The 19483-nt window shown below is 46.4% G+C and overlaps 1 protein-coding gene across 1 annotated transcript in view; it reads left to right on the top strand.

Annotated features, from left to right (window-relative positions):
- Positions 1-19483, top strand: part of CPPED1 (calcineurin like phosphoesterase domain containing 1) — a 133235-nt gene that overhangs the window by 95429 nt on the left and 18323 nt on the right. The window contains exon 3 of the mRNA XM_068967895.1: positions 1808-2230. Coding sequence (XP_068823996.1) covers positions 1808-2230 — 423 coding nt within the window. The remainder of the gene's footprint in view (positions 1-1807; positions 2231-19483) is intronic.

Here is a 19483-nt window from a genome sequence, read left to right on the forward strand (position 1 = left end):
AGAATCCACCTGCCAAGCAGGAGATGCGGGTCTGATTCCCTGGGTTGAGAAGATCCCTTGGAGGAGGAAATGATAACCCACTCCAGTACTCTTGCCTGGGAAATCCCATAGTGTCACAAAGAGTCAGACATGACTTAGCGACCTAACAGCAAAGGAAAGTTCACTACTGCTGATCTCCTTGTGGTTGTAATTGCTGAAATGACTTTGTCTTTTCCCTGTCTTTCTTGCCTGAGTTGGTTCTCTCTCTCTCTCTCTCTCTCTCTCTCTCTCTCTCTCTGTCTCTGTCTCTGTCTCTGTCTCTGTCTCTAAGTCATGTCTGACTGTTCTGTGACCCCTTGGAGGTCGGTAGCCCAACAGGCTCTGACTTCTAGCACTTCCTATTTCACATTTGCCTTTTTTCTGACCTTCTAGACTATACTTTTGCTTTATGATGTTAGCTGTAATTGCTTTGTAAAGATTTTTCTGCTTTCTTTTTAATTCATGATGGAAATGGAATATGGGGTATAATTTTCATCTGCTCGTGGCAGGATTTTTCAGGTGAGTTTTTAATCATCCCTTGTGAAGGTGGGCTGCTTTCTTTCACTGTTTTTCTTTTGCTGTCTTTGCAGGATGCTGAGCTTATTCCTGAGGGCTATCAGGAATTCTGTTCTTTCCCCACTCTAGTTTTCTCAATCACTTTTAGTAATATCTGATACAGATAAGTGTGCTGCTGTAATTTACTTGACAGAATATCTGACTGACCAGTTGGTAACTAAGTCAGTACCTTACACATCGTGGGTACTCAATAAATATTTGTTGAATATATTAGCACAAAAAGAAACAGATCCGAGGTTAAATTGATCATTTCAAAACCCATTTATTAAGGTTTTTAAAACATTATTGCAGGGAGTGTGGAAGCCAGGAAGCTGAGGAAGGGGGGAACCTCACTCTTTGTCCAAACAGTCATCTCCGTGATGACTCTGGAGTCCCAGGGGGAATGTGCTTCACCTTAGGGCACTGAGCCTCTGCACTCTTAGACACTGTTGTGTGCGTGTGTGCATGGAAAGACACTTCAGTTGTATCCAACTCTTTGCAACCCTGTGGACTGTAGCCTGCCAGGCTCCTCTGTCCATGGGATTCTCCAGGCAAAAGTACTGGAGTGGGTTGCCATGCCTTCCTCCAGGGGATCTTCCCAACCCAGGGATCGAACCTGCGTCTTTCTGCGGCTCCTGCACTGCAGGCAGACTCTTTACCACTGAGCTACCTGGGAAGCCTCTAGACACTGTCAGTAGAATATAAAATGCGTCTTCCTCCATAAGAGGGAGGTTTGACAGGATGCACAGGCCAGTTGATGTAGCCATTTGGATTCAAAAATTTTCCCATAAAGTTGGTCACACAGTCTGCAGAGTCATGTGTATTGTGAAAAAAAAGAAACTTAAATACCTGTTGTTGGAGATTAGCATTCACAACTGTGTCCACACACCTCAGGGGTGCAGTTGATGACCCCTTGAAGCAGGGCAGAAACTATTTCTATTTATTTTCTAAATAAAAGATAGAAATTCAGCTTCACTAATATTTACAATTAGAATGAGCCTGTACCATCAGCTCAGTCAGCAACCGTGGGTCGGGTGGCCACCTAAGCTGCTGAATGTCCATGGGAAGGGGGACAGAGGTTCCCCACCTCACATATTGATTTGTTTTTAGCATGACTGCTCTTTGTAGTTTCCATGGGTCCCGTTGAGTGGATTTCTAGATTGTTCTCTCTTATTTGATGTTAGCAAAGGCAGGAACAGCCTCGGCCGTTTCAGAACAGGGCCCTCTCTTGCAGGGAGGCCCTGGCGGAAGGAGCAGACAGAGGACCTGCAGCGGGTGCTCAGGACCGTGGACAGAGACATCCCACTGGTGCTGGTCAGCGGCAACCACGACGTGGGCAACGTCCCCACCCCCGAGACCATCGCGGAGTTCCAGCGGACTTGGGGAGACGACTACTTTAGCTTCTGGGTCGGGGGTGTCCTGTTCCTCGTTCTCAACTCCCAGTTCCTGTACGACGCCTCCAGGTGCCCCGCCCTGAAGCAGGAGCATGACCACTGGCTGGACCAGCAGCTGCGCACCGCGAGACAGCGCACCTGCCGGCACGCCGTGGTCTTCCAGCACATCCCGCTCTTCCTGCGGAGCATCGACGAGGACGACGACTACTTCAACCTCACCAAGGCCCTGCGGAAGGAGATGGCGGATAAGTTCGTGGAGGCAGGTAGGCCCAGGGCTGCGGGGCGGGGGCGGGGCGGTGGGGAGAGCCTGGTCTGGAGATGAGGCGTCCAGATCCTTCTCCAGGCCGAGGGGAGAGAGGGCGGGGCCTTGGACTGAACTGGGTTCTCACCCAGCTCTGCCACTGGTGGCCGCGCGACCTTAGCCTGCGAGCTTCAGCTTCCTCGTCTGTCAAGTAGGAACAGCGGAGGCAGTTCTCACAGGATGGCTGTGACGCTTCAGTGAGAAGACGCCGCGACTGCGTAAGAGCAGCCCGCTAGCGGAGGGCTGAACTGTAACTGCTCACTGCTGAGAATGGAGACCCTGAAGGCTGGGGGTATGGGAGGGGTGTGTGAGTGTGGCTGTAGGTGCCCCAGGCGAAGGCAGGGGCCAGGGTTATCTTTTCTTATTGCTCTGGGAAGCAGGAATTTGCCCAGGGGCAGACGATGTTTTAAGAGCCACACTTCCTACCGGGATTAGATGTAGCCCAGGAAAATCCTGGGATGTGGCTACAGAGCAGGTCAGGGAGCCTCATCCCTGTTCCTTTATGAGGTGGACCGAGTTCTCCTCCAGAAGTAGGTGAAGAAATCTATTTAGTTTGATCTTACCCTGCTATGAATTTCAAGCTAATCATGCACATGACGGGTACTCGTGTGCAGGCACACACACACAAAATGAAAATGCCCTACCACCATGGATCTCCAGCCCCGGCGGCACCGTGTGCCTCACCAGCCCGCACAGCTCATTTCTCCTCCTGGGAGCCCCTGCAGTTTTCCTTTCCTGAGAAGTGGTGCATTCTCAGCTCATTCCCTGCATCACCAGTGACTTGGCAGGATTCCAGTTGTGACAACTGTTATGTCTCTTGTTTTGGCCCTAATGCCTCCTTTCAGATCCTTCCAAGAGTGTACTTCATCAAATCCTTCTAAAATTTAAATACATTCTTTTATTTGCTAGAGTGTAGGGAGAAGGATTCATGGCAAACAGATGGGGAAACAGTGGAAACAGTGGCTGACTTTATTTTTCTGGGCTCCAAAATCACTGCAGATGGTGATTGCAGCCATGAAATTAAAAGACGCTTACTCCTTGGAAAGAAAGTTATGACCAACCTAGACTGCATATTAAAAAGCAGAGACATTACGTTGCCAACAAAGGTCCACCTAGTCAAGGCTATGGTTTTTCCAGTGGTCATGTATGGATGTGAGAGTTGGACTGTGAAGAAAGCTGAGCGCTGAAGAATTGATGCTTTTGAACTGTGGTGTTGGAGAAGACTCTTGAGAGTCCCTTGGACTGCAAGGAGATCCAACCAGTCAATCCTAAAGGAGATCAGTCCTGGGTATTCAGAAGAGCTGACTCATTGAAAAAGACCCTGGTGCTGGGAAAGATTGAGGGCAGGAGGAGAAGGGGATGACAGAGGATGAGATGGTTGGGTGGTATCACCGACTTGATGGACATGGGTTTGTGTGAACTCCGGGAGTTGGTGATGGACAGGGAGGCCTGACATGCTGCAGTTCATGGGGTCGCAAAGAGTCGGACACGACTGAGCGACTGAACTGAACTGAACTGAAGGAGAAGGAAGTGGTCTAACCCAGTAGCAAACATTCATTAAAAAAAAAAAAAAAAATCCCTATCTAGTGGGAAGCTGCTATATAACACAGGGAGCCCAGCCTGGGGTTTTGTGATGACCTGGAGAGGTGGGAGGCTCAAGAAGGAATTATAATTATGACTCATTCACCTTGTTGTATGACTGAAACCAACACAGCTTTATAAAGCAGTTATTCTCCAATTAAAATAAAAAGATCAGGAAAGAAAGGAAAAAATAAAAATACTACCTCACAATAAACTGTAGCCCACCAGGCTCCTCTGTTCATGGAATTTCCCAGGCAATAATGCTAGAGTGGGTAGCCATTCCCTTCTCCAAGGGATCTTCCCCACCCAGGGATTGAACCAGGGTCTCCTGCGTTGGCGTACAGATTCTTTACCATCTGAGCCCATATAATTATGACACATTCACGTTATTGTGTGGCAGAAACCAGCACAACATTGTAAAGCAGTTATCTTCCAATTAAGATAAAATAAGATCAGGAGAAAGAAGGGAAAAATAAAAACACTACCTCACAATAAAAGCCTTTATGACATGAAAAAAAACCCAACAACTCCTGACACTATTTTCATCTTCGAGCATTAAATGTGTTCACATTTACTTGCAGAAAGGACAATAGGCCCTTCTCTCTTTTCGAGACATTTTACAAAAAGCTTGCATAATTGGCGACATTTTCCAACTGTTCCATGGAGATGAAGTTGGAAAACTTCTATTAAGGCCTTTGAAATTTTCTGCCATGCTTGAGTTGGTGCAGAGAACCATTGCTGATGACAAGGAAATGAAGTGTCAAGATGGCAGCAGCACCCCCGAGGAAACCGCTTTGTAACAGAGTGATGCCAGCGAGAGCGCTTCATGCCACTGAAACGATCCCTCTCATATCAAACATTAAGCCATGCAAATGCCATCCCTGTGGCTGCTCTTTGTCCTGTGTCCTTGGCACCCACACCCTTGAGTGGCGTGTGGTTCTGGGTTTCTCATCCTTCGTAGGACAAGCACGGGCAGCCCACGAACACCCCCAGATCCTGAGAGTGGAGACACTTCCAAAGAGGGAGCCCCACCCCCCAACTCTCACAGGTCGAGGAAAGCCTGCTGCCCGCCCACCAGGAACCCCAGACGGTGGCACTGAGTCTGGGATGCACCAGCCTCCTCGCGCGTCAGGGCTGCAGCTCCCCTGAGCTCAGGGAGGGCTTGACGGTACACCCAGAGCTGGTCTGTGTCTCAGGGGTGGGCTCCAATTGCCCCAGCTCACAGAGACTGATGTACTACAGAACAGCATTGTATTAATTTGGAGCAGGGCTGAGACCGTCCCCCTCACCCCAGCAGGGCAGTCTCTCCCTCTAGGCCGAACAACATGGAAGGTCAAAGTTATAATCAAGGTTATGATCTTGCTAAGCACGAGACAGAGCAGACGAACTAGTTTTCTTTCTTGCTCTTTAAAAAAAAAAAATTTGAAGTATAATTGATTTACAATGTTGTGTTAGTTTCAGGTATATAACATTGTGATTCAGTATTTTGGGGGCCTATACTGCATTATAAGTTACTGCAGGATATTGGATATAATTCCCTGTTCTATACAGTGTATCCTCATTACTTATTCCTTTCATATATAGTGGTTTGTCTCTGTTAATCCCATACCCCCTAATTTGTCCCTCTTCTTTCCCTTTTGGTAACACAAGTTTGCTTTTTGTGTCTGTAAGTCTGTTTCTGTTTTCCATATACATCCATTTGTATGATTTTTTAGATTCCACGTACACATGATATCATATTGTATTTGTCTTTTTCTGACTTATTTCACTGGGCGTAATAGTCTTTAGCATCATTCACATTTTGCTGCTGATGGTAGTGTTTCTTTTTTATGGCTGAGTAATATTCCATTGCTTCTGTGTGTGTGTGTGTGTGTGTGTGTGTGTGCACGCGCACACATGCGTTTGTGTTTGTGTATGTATATGCCCCATCTTCTTAATCGAATCATCTGTTGCTGGGCACTTGAGTTGCTTCTTACATCTTGGCTGTTGTTAACAATCTTAGCAGCTCGTAATGGCATCGGGCACGGGAATGCTGGTGGATTCACCTCTGGTTTCGGGCCTCGTTGCCCAGGAAGACTGATGCCTCCTGTGCCTTTAATCCTACCTCTTTGATATCTCTCCAGCCTGTCCGCTTCTTTAGGCCACCACTGCCTGGCGTCTGGGTTGTAGCAGTAGTGCTGAGTTCCTGGCCCGCTCTCGCTCCATCCTGGCCCATTCTCCACCTATAGCCAGACAGGTGTGCAGCCCCACAGCACCTGCCCTTCTGAGGCCCCGCACCCTTGGGATAAGACCTCACCTTTCACCACTGTCTCTGCCTCTTCCATTTCATCAGGCCAGTGCCATCTCACCTTCTGCACAAGGAGTCCCCAGCCCCACCCCCTGGGTTCTTCTCCAGCTTCCCTTGTTTCCAGTGCATTTGTAGGTGTCGAAGCCCCCTAGACTCGGAGCTCCCTGAGTGCAGGGGAGGCCTGGCCCAGGTCTTAGCTCATAATGAATGCTTCATTGGTGTTTGTGGAATGAGAGAAGAACTGAACGCCTGCCTCAGGCTCCTTCCCTCAGTGGCCGACCGGCCCAGTGGCTGATCGTCCCAGCTCATTTCTCTGTTTAGCACCCACCACGTGCCTGCTTGGAAGGCCAGGCCCCGCTCCATGGAGCTCCTGCATGCAGCCTCTGCGTGGTGTGTTCCGAGTGTTAGGCAAGTGTTCCAAGTTTGGTCCTTCCGTCTTGGGTGAGGCCACGCGTGTGACTGCATTCTGACCCCCATACTCGCTTTCCAGGCTCACCTCACAGTCGACTGCTCTCTTCCCGAGTGGCCCCTTGCTGCTCCACCAGGCAACCCCTTCATGTGTGAACAGGCTGCTCTTCTTGGTCACCAGCCTTGCAGTCTTCCCCTAGACCTGCTCCACCAGGGAGAAGCGGAAAGAAGGGTGCCCTTCCTGCCGTCACCTGCCAGCTGGCGTGGCTTCCCAAACCAGGCCCTTTGCCTAATGACCTTCCAAACTCAGAACAAGCCGCAGGCACCGCTGGGCAGAGAGAGAGATCAGATGTAGTCACAGCTCTGTGGCAGCCTGCGTGGCCTGCTGGGTTTGGGAGCACGGGTAGGTGGGCTGCTATGGGGAATGCAGGCCCCCACGACTCATTGATGCAGGAGATCACTCAGGTCACGGCCACGTGATTCTGGAACTCATTTCGGAAAGCCAGCAGTTCAAATGACATTTTGTGAAATTCATTAACTTAAAGACCATGATCAAATTGGGGGTGATGATGACAGATGGTATTTAATACTGCCTCCAGCTTTTTTATCCCCCACAGCAATATTATTCCCTAATACTATTTCAGTCTCATTTATCTCCATGTGCTAAAATGCCAGTCCTCAAAAATATGTCAAAAGCTCATCAGAATATCAGGGTAGTTTTTAATTATGATAATTGTGTTGTTATAAAATATCCTTTTAAAGAGCACACCCCTCCTCAAACCACCACTTGGAGGTAACACCCAGCTTCCTTCCAGCAAGCTTAATGAATAATTCTGAATCATTGTGTGGGATGAATAAATGATTTAATAATGAGCATCAACAATCATCTCACATTGTGGCATTAATTTCCGAAATGGGATGAGGTAAATGAGGAGGAGGGGTGTTACTATATAACGGGCCACTGCGTGTGTAGGGATGCTGTCTGTGAATCAAAGCCTTGAGCTTCCAAGCTCAGGTTGCCCTAGAAACGGATGCATTCTGTTTCTCCTTTTGAAGCTCAAAAAAAAAAAAGAGAAAAAAAGTCTTTGTATGATCTGGAAAAATTGTCAATAGCCAGGACAAATAAATAGTTTTCAGGGCAGGGCAGTTGCACAGGTGTGAAGCGGCACTGTTATTTCCCGTCTTCATTAGCTCTCCCCGAGGATAGTTAATTTCATCACTTCCATGGGATGTAGAAAGTGGTCTTCCCCTTGATTCACCTTGGGGCTTTCCTGGTGGCTTGCTGGTGAACAATCCGCCTGCAATATGGGAGACCTGGGTTGGATCCCTGGGTTGGGAAGATCCCCTGGAGAAGGGAAAGGCCACTGCAGTATTCTGGCCTGGAGAATTCCATGGACTGTATAGTCTGTGGGTTCACAAAGAGTCAGACACAATTGAGCGACTTTCACTTTCTTTCACTTAATTCACCTGATACTTCGTTGGAGTTGCAAGGGCAGAAGATGATAGAATCTTAGTCGAGACCCTGTCCATTGTCTGTATCCCTTATGCCTTTTTCAGCAGAGAGTTAATGTGTGACCCAGTTAATAACAGATTTTAATTTAAAAACTCAGTCTTAAAAAAAAAAAAAAGTCTAGCTCTTTCGCTGACCCTGCTTCGCTTGATGTCTTGATACCTTTTCTTTTCTCCATTCTCCACACAGAGATTAGAACTGTGTAGTAGAAAGCCCAGAGCGAATTTGGCAATTATGAAAAATTTCAATAAGTTGATCTTTCCTGTAAAAGTTAATGAGTAATTTCACAGAATTATAGTTTCATCTCTATTTATGCAAAAAAAAAAAAAAACTGGAGAGAGAGATCTTAGCCCATGTAATATTATGGTGTTAGAATTTCAAAGTTTTAAAGAACAAAAAGGTCAGGTTTCCAGGGTCTGCTTCACAGGAAAAATGAAACATCAAACCCTGCTCTGACATCTAATACTGGGTCGTATTGAAATTATTTCTTTCCATTCTGCTTCCTCCAGAAAATGGAGTCCCTGCTTTGTTCATCTGTGTAAACCCAGCTCCTAGCCAAGATTATCACTTAGTAGCCACTCAGTAAGTAAACATGAAATTGAGTTAAACTTGATTCACATTTACCCATCAGTAGAATCATAGGTAATGTGCATATTATTTCTTGGCTGGTATTTACCAGCAAATTTGCCCTGCACATGGTCAGACAGTGAACATTTTGGGCTGTGATCTCTGTAAAGTGAAAGGGTTCATTGTATCTGACTCTTTGCAACCCCATGGACTGTAGTCTGCCAGGCTCCTCTGTCCATGGGATTCTCCAGGCAAGAATACTGGAGTAGGTTCCCATTCCCGTCTCCAAGGGATCTTGCCAACCCAGGGATCGAACCCAGGTCTCCTGCGTGGCAGGCAGATTCTTTACCATCTGAGCCACCAGGGAAGCCCTGCAGTCTCTGTAGCGACCTCTCAACTTGGCCTCTGTAACGTGCAAATAGCCACCAGTGGTACGTCAGCAAATGAGTGTGACTGGATGCCAGTAAAACTTTATTTACACAAACAGGAGGTGGGCCTGAAGGCCATAGATTTTCCATCCTTGGCTTGGAGAAACGTTCCCAGTACAGTGTAAGACCCTTTCTCTCCCCTGAGACCTTGTCAGCAATGTGCGCACATCTAATTCCAGTCTGCTTCAGGTCACAACTGCCAGTTCACTGAAGAGTCTGCCCAGAAGGGGCCCAGACTCCTCAGTGGAGGGCCTGCCTGGGTGTGGCTCATCCTATTGGAGGCCCGGGGTGGGGGGTGGGGGGGTGGGAAGGTTCCTGGGGCACTTACATGCTTTTGTAACATATGTTAGAAAAAAACTGTAACTAACTCATCAAGTGAAAGAAAAATAACATGCCAAGTAGAATGGGTAATAGGCAGGTAAGGCCGAATTGGTGGTGGTGGTACAAGGGGTGCGGGTTCTCAAGGGTGGGGTGCCCGAGGCCCTGTAACCTCGCAGGTCAGCGGGCAGGCTGTGGCTTCAGACAGACCTGCACTCAAGTCCTTTGGTGCCACTCCCAACCCAGTTGCTGCTGCTGTTTAGTCGCTAAGTCTTGTCTGACTCTGCGATCCCGTGGACTGTAGCCCACCAGGCTCCTCTGCCCGTGGGATTTCCCAGATGAGGATACTAGAGTGGGTTGCCATTTCCTTCTCCAGGGGATCTTCCCAACCCAGGTTTGAACCCAGGTCTCCCGCATGGACAGATGGATTCTTTACTGCTGAGCCACCAAGAAAGCCCTTTCCCCAGCGAAGTGGCTTCCCGTAATCTGCTGAACATCTTTCTGGCTTAGTTTACTCCCGTGTTAAATGGGGCCACTCATCCCAGCCTCACAGGTGTCTCTTACACAGGGTTGCTGTGAGAATCAGGTAAAGGGAGGCGTGTGTAAGAGCACGCAGCACCGCGCCTAGGACACGGCCTCTGCTTGATGGAGGGTGGTATGTCCTTATCGGACCCGGACCAGAGTGCGTGCCCACAGCAGGCAATAGCTGTACCCGGGGTCTGGCTTCCTCCTTTTATTAGAGTTTTCCTACCCACCCCCATCTCCCCCGGGGCTGGCAGGAGCGGGTGGCTTCTTCTTGGGAGGATGTTGGTGAGTGTGTACAAAGCAAGGGGAGGCACGTCGAGTGTGCGGACTTGCCGGCAGTTGCCCAAGATAACTTCGCATATTGGAAAAGGAAGAGGCATTAGCAGCTCTCTTCAGAATACAAACTAAGGAAGTGAAACTAGACGAGAAGCCTCTTGGCTTTTGGGCTGTGCAGAAAGTAGACTATCTCAAGGAGGGTTTTCAGAGCGAACAAGGAATACACACTTTTCAGCTTTGTAGTAAGTGCGTATTGGTTGAAGAGGCTGGGAGGCGCTGAACTAGATGGTAAATTCCTATGGAATGTAGTGAGAGGATTTGACTCTGCATTTGTTTTTTTTAAACATGCACCTCCACCAGTTAATGTGCTGGTAAACACACCTGGGAAGGTGTCCTCTCATAGTCAGATTTTTCTGAATCCAGGAAATGGATCCACAGGCAACGGCCATCGTCAAACAGTGCTCTCTGTTTTTAATGCCCTAAAACAAAAACAAGCTATCTTAATGGTTGTTTTTTTAACTGACTTTCAAGTAAGAACTCAACAAGCAGTCCTTTTTTTGAGCGTCTGTAGAATTCAGTTTCCGGGGGCATATCAGCTTGGGGAATTTTCACCCTCTTTAATTTACATTTGGTCTTGAATTCATCTTCCAGGTTGGTCTGCTTTATGTTTTAATCAGTTCACCATAAAACCTCATGCTTTAGTCATTTGATGTCTGTGTCTCCCTCACTATAAACCGAGATAAAAGACCAACTGTGGAAGCTACATCTGGTGCAAAGTAATGGATTACATTTCTCACTTCGGAGGTATCCTTAACAGTTGGGCTAATTAAAGTTAAAATCAAATCCTGATGGTAAATATTTATAAATTGCGAATCTGGCATGCTTAAGTATGTGCTGCTGATTCCCAAAGTTATGTCAGCATCTATCCACTCAGCAAATAGCTTGGGCCCTGTGCTGGGCACCCAGGACAGGAATGCTGGGCACCCAAAACAGAGTGCTGTATGTCACCTTCAAACTAAAAATTCAAAATCTTGTTGGAAAACCCCATTGTGATATTTCCAAAAGGAGCCACAAGTACAGGGGAAACAGCTGTGTCTGTTTAAGCTTATGAAGTCAAAATATTATAGCTGTTTTTTTGGGGGGAGTCATGTTTTTAAAATAGCATTAGTGTCATTTCAAATGAGCAGTGGGATTCCTGTGTAAAATTGAAATGTCCCTCACTTAGCTCAACACTCTTACTTCCTATACTAGTTTAAGTAATTTTTTCTTTACTGGACTTGCTTTCATTTAAAAGGCACTTTCCCCCACTGTGGCTAACACTGCATGCATGCTAAGTCGCTTCAGTCATGTGTGACTCTATGCGACCCTATGGACTGTAGCCCACTGGCTCCTCTGTCCATGGGATTCTCTAGGCAAGAATACTGGAGTGGGTAGCCATGCCCTCCTTCCTTCAGGGGATCTTCCCTACCCAGGGATCAAACTCACATCTCTTGTGTGTCCTGCGTCGGCAGGCAGGGTTTTTACCACTAGCGCCACCTGAGACGCCCCATGACTAACAGTATGTGGTGAAAATTTAGAATATTTCTACATAAAATAAGCTGGAGGGGATTTCCCTGGTGGTCCAGTATCTAAGACTCCATGCTTCCAATGCAGGGGGCCCGGGTTCCATCCCTAGTCAGGAACTAGATCCCACATGCCGCAACTAAAGAAGCCACGAGACACAAGAAAGATGGAGAATCCTGCATGCCGCAGCTAAGACCTGGTATAGCCAAATAAATACATATTTATATGTAGATTTTTAAAGTTGGAAATTGCTTTAGTTAAGGTTTATAATTTTACTTAACGGAAGTGTTTGCCTGTTGATGATTTAAATAGAAATAAAGACCAGGACACAATTGGGAAAAGCCTCCTCTCCCCTGTTGTCACAGCCCAGGGTCCCGTGACTGCGTCTGCAGACCAGGTGAGGAACCCAAGCACGCAGCAGTGAGGACCCTGGGTCTGTTTCAGATTTAGATTGCGGACATGCAGGAGGAAGGAAAAGAGCTTCTCTTAAGTGTCTCCTTTACTCAAGGCACTCCCCCGCACCCTGGGGGAAGTGCAGGTGAGGAGTCCTTGCAGGGCCTTGCTGGGTGGGCAGGCGAGTGAGTCCTGGCCAGAATAATGCTGCTCCAGCCTCCTGCTGGGTGGGGCCTGTGGTGGTCTGTCTCCCTTGGGGGCTGTAACCTTACATCCTAACGTTGCTCCCTCCGTGATGCCACTGAAAGGGAAAGTCACTCAGTCATGTCTGACTCTTTATGACCCAATGGACTAAACAGTCCATGGGATTCTCCAGGCCAGAATATTGGAGTAGGTAGCCTTTCCCTTCTCCAGGGGATCTTCCCAACCCAGGTATCTAACCCAGGTCTCCCACATTGCAGGTGGATTCTTTACCAGCTGGGCCAGAGGGGAAGCCCAGCAATACTGGAGTGAGTAGCGTACTGAACGATGCCACCGAATGCACCCAGTAGAGCCATTTTCCCCTGAAAAAGGCAGAAGATGCACAAGCTCCTTGCGAGCCATGGCTGATACTCAGGTGTTATTGCTGGTGGCTGTGTTCATTGTCCCTGCAGCCTACACAGCACCCCTCAAGGTGCTGGCTTTCTCAACATTTTACTGACGAGCAAAGTCCCAGAGGCTGAATCACTTGCTCAGGCCACAGAACTGGGAAGAGGAATAGATTATCTCTGGGTTTTTATGGGGATCAGATAAGGTAAATCCCACACCTTGACACAGTGTCTGGCTGCTGGTGAGTATTCAGTGATAATGTGCAGTTAGGATTAGCCATCTTACTGTCATCGTTTTCACTATGATAAAAATATTGTAGGTGACTTAACATCAGAGAAAGTAATGTGCAAGGAACCTATTTTCTCCCTCACACAAGTTCACGGCTCTGACCCACTGCTGGGTGGCTGGAGGGTTGCCGGACTTGGAACCCGAGTCTTTCTGTGTTCTTTCTATGTCTCCTGTGCCCACCACATGGGGCTCCCGTGTCCCCGAGTCAACCCCCACAAGCGAGTGCTAAAGACCCCAGGGTAACCAGCGTCCTCAAGTGTCAGTTTTACTTCATAAGCCATTTAAAGCACAATATTATGTTAACATCATAATAATTTCCACTTCCTAAATTCTGTACTACAGGTATTTTTTTCATGTATTTACTCATTTATTGATTTATTTTTGATTGCACTGGGTCTTCATTGCTTTCCCTAGTTGCCGCAGATGTTTCTCTAGTTGTGGCAAGTGTTGTGCACAGGCTTCTCCTTGCGGTGGCTTCCATTGCTGGGGAGCGCAAGCTCTAGGTGGGCAGGGTTCAGGAGTTGTGGTGCACCAGCTTAGTTGCCCCTAGGCATGTGGAATCTTCCCGGACCAGGGATCGAACCCACGTCCTCTGTGTTGGCGGGCGGATTCTTACCCACCTGCCACCAGCGAATTCCCACAGCTTCTATTGCTCTGATGTCATAGATGAGGAAACCGAGGCACAGAGAGACATATCTGCGTGCCCAGCTTCTTACAGGTCAGCTCCAGTCCCAGGGCTCCGGCTCTGACCTTTGGCCTCCTAATCGTGCTTTCAGGATAATGAGTAGAATGCACGTTGGGCAAGATGAGAGGAGCCAGGCTAGCGTGTGTTGGGGCAGTTACCACCCACTCACCTACCACCTCCACTCTGCACCTGTACTTCTTCAGGGGCTGCCGCAGAGAAGGAGCTGGTCCAGCCAGTTATGGAGGCTTAGAATCACAGCATCTGAAGGGGTCCTGCTGGGTGGGGGTCCAGGAACTCCTACAGGGTGTGGAATTCCCCTCTGGCTTCAGTGAACAGCAGTCTTTTTCCAGAGTAAGCCCCTCAGCTCATCCTTTCATCTTGAGTAGGTGGGCTGTTCCTTCTGCTGACAAAGATGCTGCTTGAAACAGGAAGGGGTCTCTACTTTCCTGCAGACTCTGACCAACTCCCCTGGGATACAAGTCCAGGCGGGCTCCCATCTAAGGACTGTTGTTGTTGTTTAGTCACTAAGTTGTGTCTAACTCTTTGCAACCCCATGAACTATAGCCCACCAAGCTCCTCTGTCCATGGGATTTTCCAGGCAAGAATACTGGAGTGGGTTGCCATTTCCTTCTCCAGGGGATCTTCTTGAACCAGGGATTGAACCCAGGTCTCCTGCATTGACAGGCAAATTCTTTACCATTGAACCCCTGGGGAAGCTCATCTGAGGATTAGGGCAGCAGAAAAACCTGACTTTCAAAATGACAACTGTAGGTCATAGAAATAGTGAGCAAATGAAAATAAGGTTGGTTTGAGATACTATCTTGAGAAAAGAGGCAAATTATGGCCATCAACTTATTTCAATTTGTGTTTGATAAAATGTTGGTTGTTACTGCAAATATACAGCAACCCTTAGGATGAACAAAGAATGAATCAAGTGTCATTTGGTTTCCTTGGTCTAAACTGTATAAAAGAATCCTTTGTCAGCATCCTGTGTTTGACATTGGCAACAACATAATTGAGGGTCATTCTTATAAGAGAAAAAAATATTTGCAGGTTTCATCAGTTTTCCCAAGGGTCTTTTTCTGAATCTATCAATAATCCAATTATTGCCCCTCTGTGGTACTTGTGTATGTGTGCCCATGGGTGTGTGTTCTGCGAGAGCCTTGGTTTTGATGACTTCCCCATGATTCGGACAGTTCTCTGGTGTCGCTTTTCATCAACTTTATATATAATCCTTCATCTTTGATATGATTTGTGATTTAACACAAAAGTGCCTCTCCTCCCTGGTGGGGCAAGTCAGGTACAGAAGAGTAGTCGCTAGAGGCTTGGTTTATAAATAATTCATTCATTAATGTTTTCTTGCTAGTAAATTCTCTTTATACAGCTAAGATCATATGCTTTTAGAAGCATAAGATTGTCATACAAAGCATTATCTCATGTCATTAAAAATATTCTCCAAGTCACAGATGTCTTTATGCCCTGTAGACATACCATGTTCATTGAACTCTTTTGCCATTATTGGACCCTAAGGTTGTTTCCAGTTTTTCTCTATGATAAATGCTACTGTCATGAGGTTCTTTCTGCTCAAGCAAGCCCAAATCTTAGAAATGCTTCATTTCAGTTCAGTTGAGTCGCTCACTTGTGTCCAACTCTTTGCGATCCCATGGACTGCAGCACACCAGGCCTCCCTGTCCATCACCACTCCCGGAGTTTACTCAAACTCATGTCCGTTGAGTTGGTGATGCCATCCAACCATCTCATCCTCTGTTGTCCCCTTCTCCCACCTTCAATCTTTCCCAGCATCAGGGTCTTTTCAAATGAATTAGTTCTTCACATAAGTTGGCCAAAGATTTGGCGCTTCAGCTTTAGCATCAGTCCTTCCAATGAATTTTCAGGACTGGTTGAATCTCCTTGCAGTTCAAGGGATTCTCAAGAGTCTTCTCCAACACCACAGTTCAAAAGCATCAGTTCTTCAGCACTCAGCTTTCTTTATAGTCCAACTCTCACATCCATACATGACTACTGGAAAAACCATAGCCTTGACTAGACAGACCTTTGTTGGCAAAGGAATGTGTCTGCTTTTTAATGTGCTGTCTAGGTTGGTCATAACTTTTCTTCCAAGGAGTAAGTGTCTTTTAATTTCATGGCTGCAGTCACCATCTGCAGTGATTTTGGAGCCCCCAAAAATGAAGTCTGCCGCTGTTTCCACTGTTTCTCCATCTATTTGCCTTGAAGTGATGGGACTGGATGCCATGATCTTTGTTTTCTGAATGTTGAGCTTTAAGCCAACTTTTTAACTCCTCTTTCACTTTCATCAAGAGGCTCTTTAGTTCTTCTTCACTTTCTGAAATAAGGGTGGTGTCATCTACATGTCTGAGATTATTGATATTTCTCCCAGCAATCTTGATTCCAGCTTATGCTTCTTCCAGCCCAGCGTTTCTCATGATGTACTCTGCATATAAGTTAAATAAGCAAGGTGACAATATACAGCCTTGATGTACTCCTTTTCCTATTTGGAACCAGTCTGTTCCATGTCCGGTTCTAACTGTTGCCTCCTGACCTGCATGCAGATTTCTCAAGAGGCAGGTCAGATGGTCTGGTATTCCCATCTCTTTCAGAATTTTCCACAGTTTCTTGTGATCCACACAGTCAAAGGCTTTGGCATAGTCAATAAAGCAAAAATAGATGTTTTTCTGGAACTTTCTTGCTTTTTCAGTGATCCAGTGGACGTTGGCAATTTGATCTCTGGTTCCTCTGCCTTTTCTAAAACCAGCTTGAACATCTGGAAGTTCACAGTTCACGTATTATTGAAGCCTGGCTCGGAGAATTTTGAGCATCCTTTTGCTAGCCTGTGAGATGAGTGCAATTGTGCAGTAGTTTGAGCATTCTTTGGCATTGCCTTTCTTAGAGATTGGAATGAAAACTGACCTTTTCCACTCCTGTGGCCACTGCTGAGTTTTCCAAACTTGCTGGCATATTGAGTGCAGCACTTTCACAATGTCATCTTTTAGGATTTGAAATAGCTCAACTGGAATTCCATCACCTCCACTAGCTTTGATCATAGTGATGCTTCCTAAGGTCCACTGGACTTCACATTCCAGGATGTCTGGCTCTAGGTGAGTGATCACACCATCGTGATTATCTGGGTCATAAATATCTTTTTTGTATGATTCTTCTGTGTATTCTTGCCCCCTCTTCTTAATATCTTCTGCTTCTGTTATGTCCATATCATTTCTATCCTTTATTGTGCCCATCTTTGCATGAAATGTTCCCTTGGTATCTCTAATTTTCTTGAAGAAATCTCTCGTTTTTCCCATTCTATTATTTTCCTCTATTTCTTTGCACTGATCACTGACAAAGGCTTTCTTATCTCTCCTTGCTATTCTTTGGAACTCTGCATTCAAATGGATATATCTTTCTTTTTCTCCTTTTCTTTTTGCTTTTATTTATGAAACAAGCACCTGAAATTGGTCTTGGTAAGACCAGGCATGACCTGGAGTCACATTTTGCTCAGGAGGTTCGACACTTTAATTGGAAGAGTTCTGGAGCTCTGGACACTACTGTGCATGTGGTCACGGTCACCTTTGCATCTTGAACACACTGCGCATGTTCTCTGCATTTGGAAACTAGAGGAACAAAGATGAGTAAGCGTTGGTCTTAACCTCACAAAGCTCAATCCTGGTGGCAAAGTTGGGAGGGAAGCAGAGAATTGCAATCAATGTGGAAGCCTTGGAGTGAGGACTTCCTGATGTTAGAGATTTGTTTTTAATATTTAAACCCCCCTCTCCATAGCCATGCAAGAGACCCCTGTTCAGTTCCTGGGTCAGGAAGATCCAGTGGAGAAGGGATAGGCTACCCACTCCAGTATCCTTGGGCTTCCCTGGTGGCTCAGATGGTAAAGAATCTGCCTGCAGTGCGGGAGACCTGGGTTTAGTCCCTGGGTTAGAAGATCCCCTGGAGAAGGGAAAGGGTAACCACTCCAGTTTTCTGGCCTGGAGAATTCCATGGACTGTATAGTCCATCGGTTGCAAAGAGTCAGACACGACTGAGCAACTTTCACTAAACTCCATAAGTCACATTTGAAGATATTTAAATACTTCCTTGCTGCCCATTTGATAGGGGGATGGTTTCCCTTTAGAGTGTGTGAGCTGCATCCTACCTGTTGCCATGGATGGCTTCCACACCTGGGGCATCGCATCCCTCCTTCTTTCCTCGCTTCTTTTTCCTTCTTCCTCCATTGTCCATGCCCCTTCCTTCCTTTACTTACATTCATAACAACCTTTACTTTGAGGATGTGCCTTCATGAAATCACTCCATGAAATGTTTGCTTTGGGGGCACCCATTCAATTAATTTTTGTTAGAGTGGGGTTTGCTGAGCCCACATATCATGGCACAGGCTGCTTTCCAGGAAAAGAAACCTTTCTGTGCAGTGGATCCATCAATACCCAGAAGCATGGTGATCAATGTCCCCACTTCCTGTCTTCTAATCAAGATTATGGAACAGCTGTTCTCAATCTTGTTGAGGTCACTGACCCTCTGGTTAAAGGTGCCCACTCATTAGAGGTGAAACCAGGTGCCTGGGGACAGCAGGGGCTGGCTGGTCAAAGGATACATGGGCTATAATTTTATAGGAATTATATCATTATAATTTTTCTTTCATAAAAGCTGTGAAAAGGAGATCTTACAAGATGGAAATATTTATTATCTGTGGGTGGTGAGAATATAAATGTTATTATTAGTGGTTGTTTTTTTTTCTTGCCTCATCTGAATCTTCTGAGTTTCTCAAAAAAAAATGAAAAAAAGAGTAATAAGAAGAGTTCCTGTAATGAAGTCAAGGTCAGGGTTTAGCAGACTATTTCTGTAGAGGCCCAGATAGTAAATCTCTTAGACCTTGTGGGCCCAGAGGTAAAATTGGAAAGAATACATAGGTGCTTATATAAACCAAAATGTAAGCTACTTAAAAATGTAGCTTCTTCATTCACAGCTCTTATGAGCTGGTAGACAATTAGCTGTGGTTTCCTAACCCCTGGTATAGGTACTTAAGATCACTCTCCACTGACACTTATACTTAAGAATAATAGTTACAGAGCCATCAGTTATTTCAAAAGATTATGCCACTTAGCATTTTCCACATTTCCTCTTGTCTACCCACCAGTGAGAGACTAAAATCTAAGGGAGGAGATTTTCTTTCTTTGTTTTCTCTTGATTGTGTTTTGGGTCTTTTAATAGCACACTCTATCTCTGATGGGTGTTATCAGCTTCTCACTTCCAGATTGCCTCCAAGGTGTCATATGTAAGTGAACAGTGTTAGTTGCTCCATGGTGTCTGATTCTTTGCAACCCCATGGACTGTAGCCCACCAGGCTCCTCTGTCCATGGGATTCTCCAGGCAAGAATACCAGAGTGGGTTGCCATTCCCTTCTCCAAGGAATCTTCCCTACCCAAGGATTGAACCCAAGTCTCCAGCTTTGCAGGCAGATTCTTTACCATCTGAGCCACCAAGGCCTAAGGTTACCCAGAGCCCCACCCCCTTCTCTGTGCCAGGCATTGCTCTGGGTCCATGTCTTGGTCTTATTGAATATTTGATTCTTGAGAAAGCAATTTCACATGCTGTGGAAAGGATGTCAGAATATCTCTGACAAAACAGCCCTCTGTTGGGATCCTACTGAGCCCCACCCTACCAAAGAAAGTCCTGAGACCTCTTGTATTATCTTCAGGGAGCTTCCAAAATCCAACTTACATCGTGTCTAAAAGCAGATTACTGGTCATCCCCAGAGACTTTAGAGTTACAGGTCTAAA

Source organism: Capricornis sumatraensis, chromosome 3 (genome assembly GCF_032405125.1).
Source record: "Capricornis sumatraensis isolate serow.1 chromosome 3, serow.2, whole genome shotgun sequence".
Lineage (NCBI taxonomy): Eukaryota > Metazoa > Chordata > Mammalia > Artiodactyla > Bovidae > Capricornis > Capricornis sumatraensis.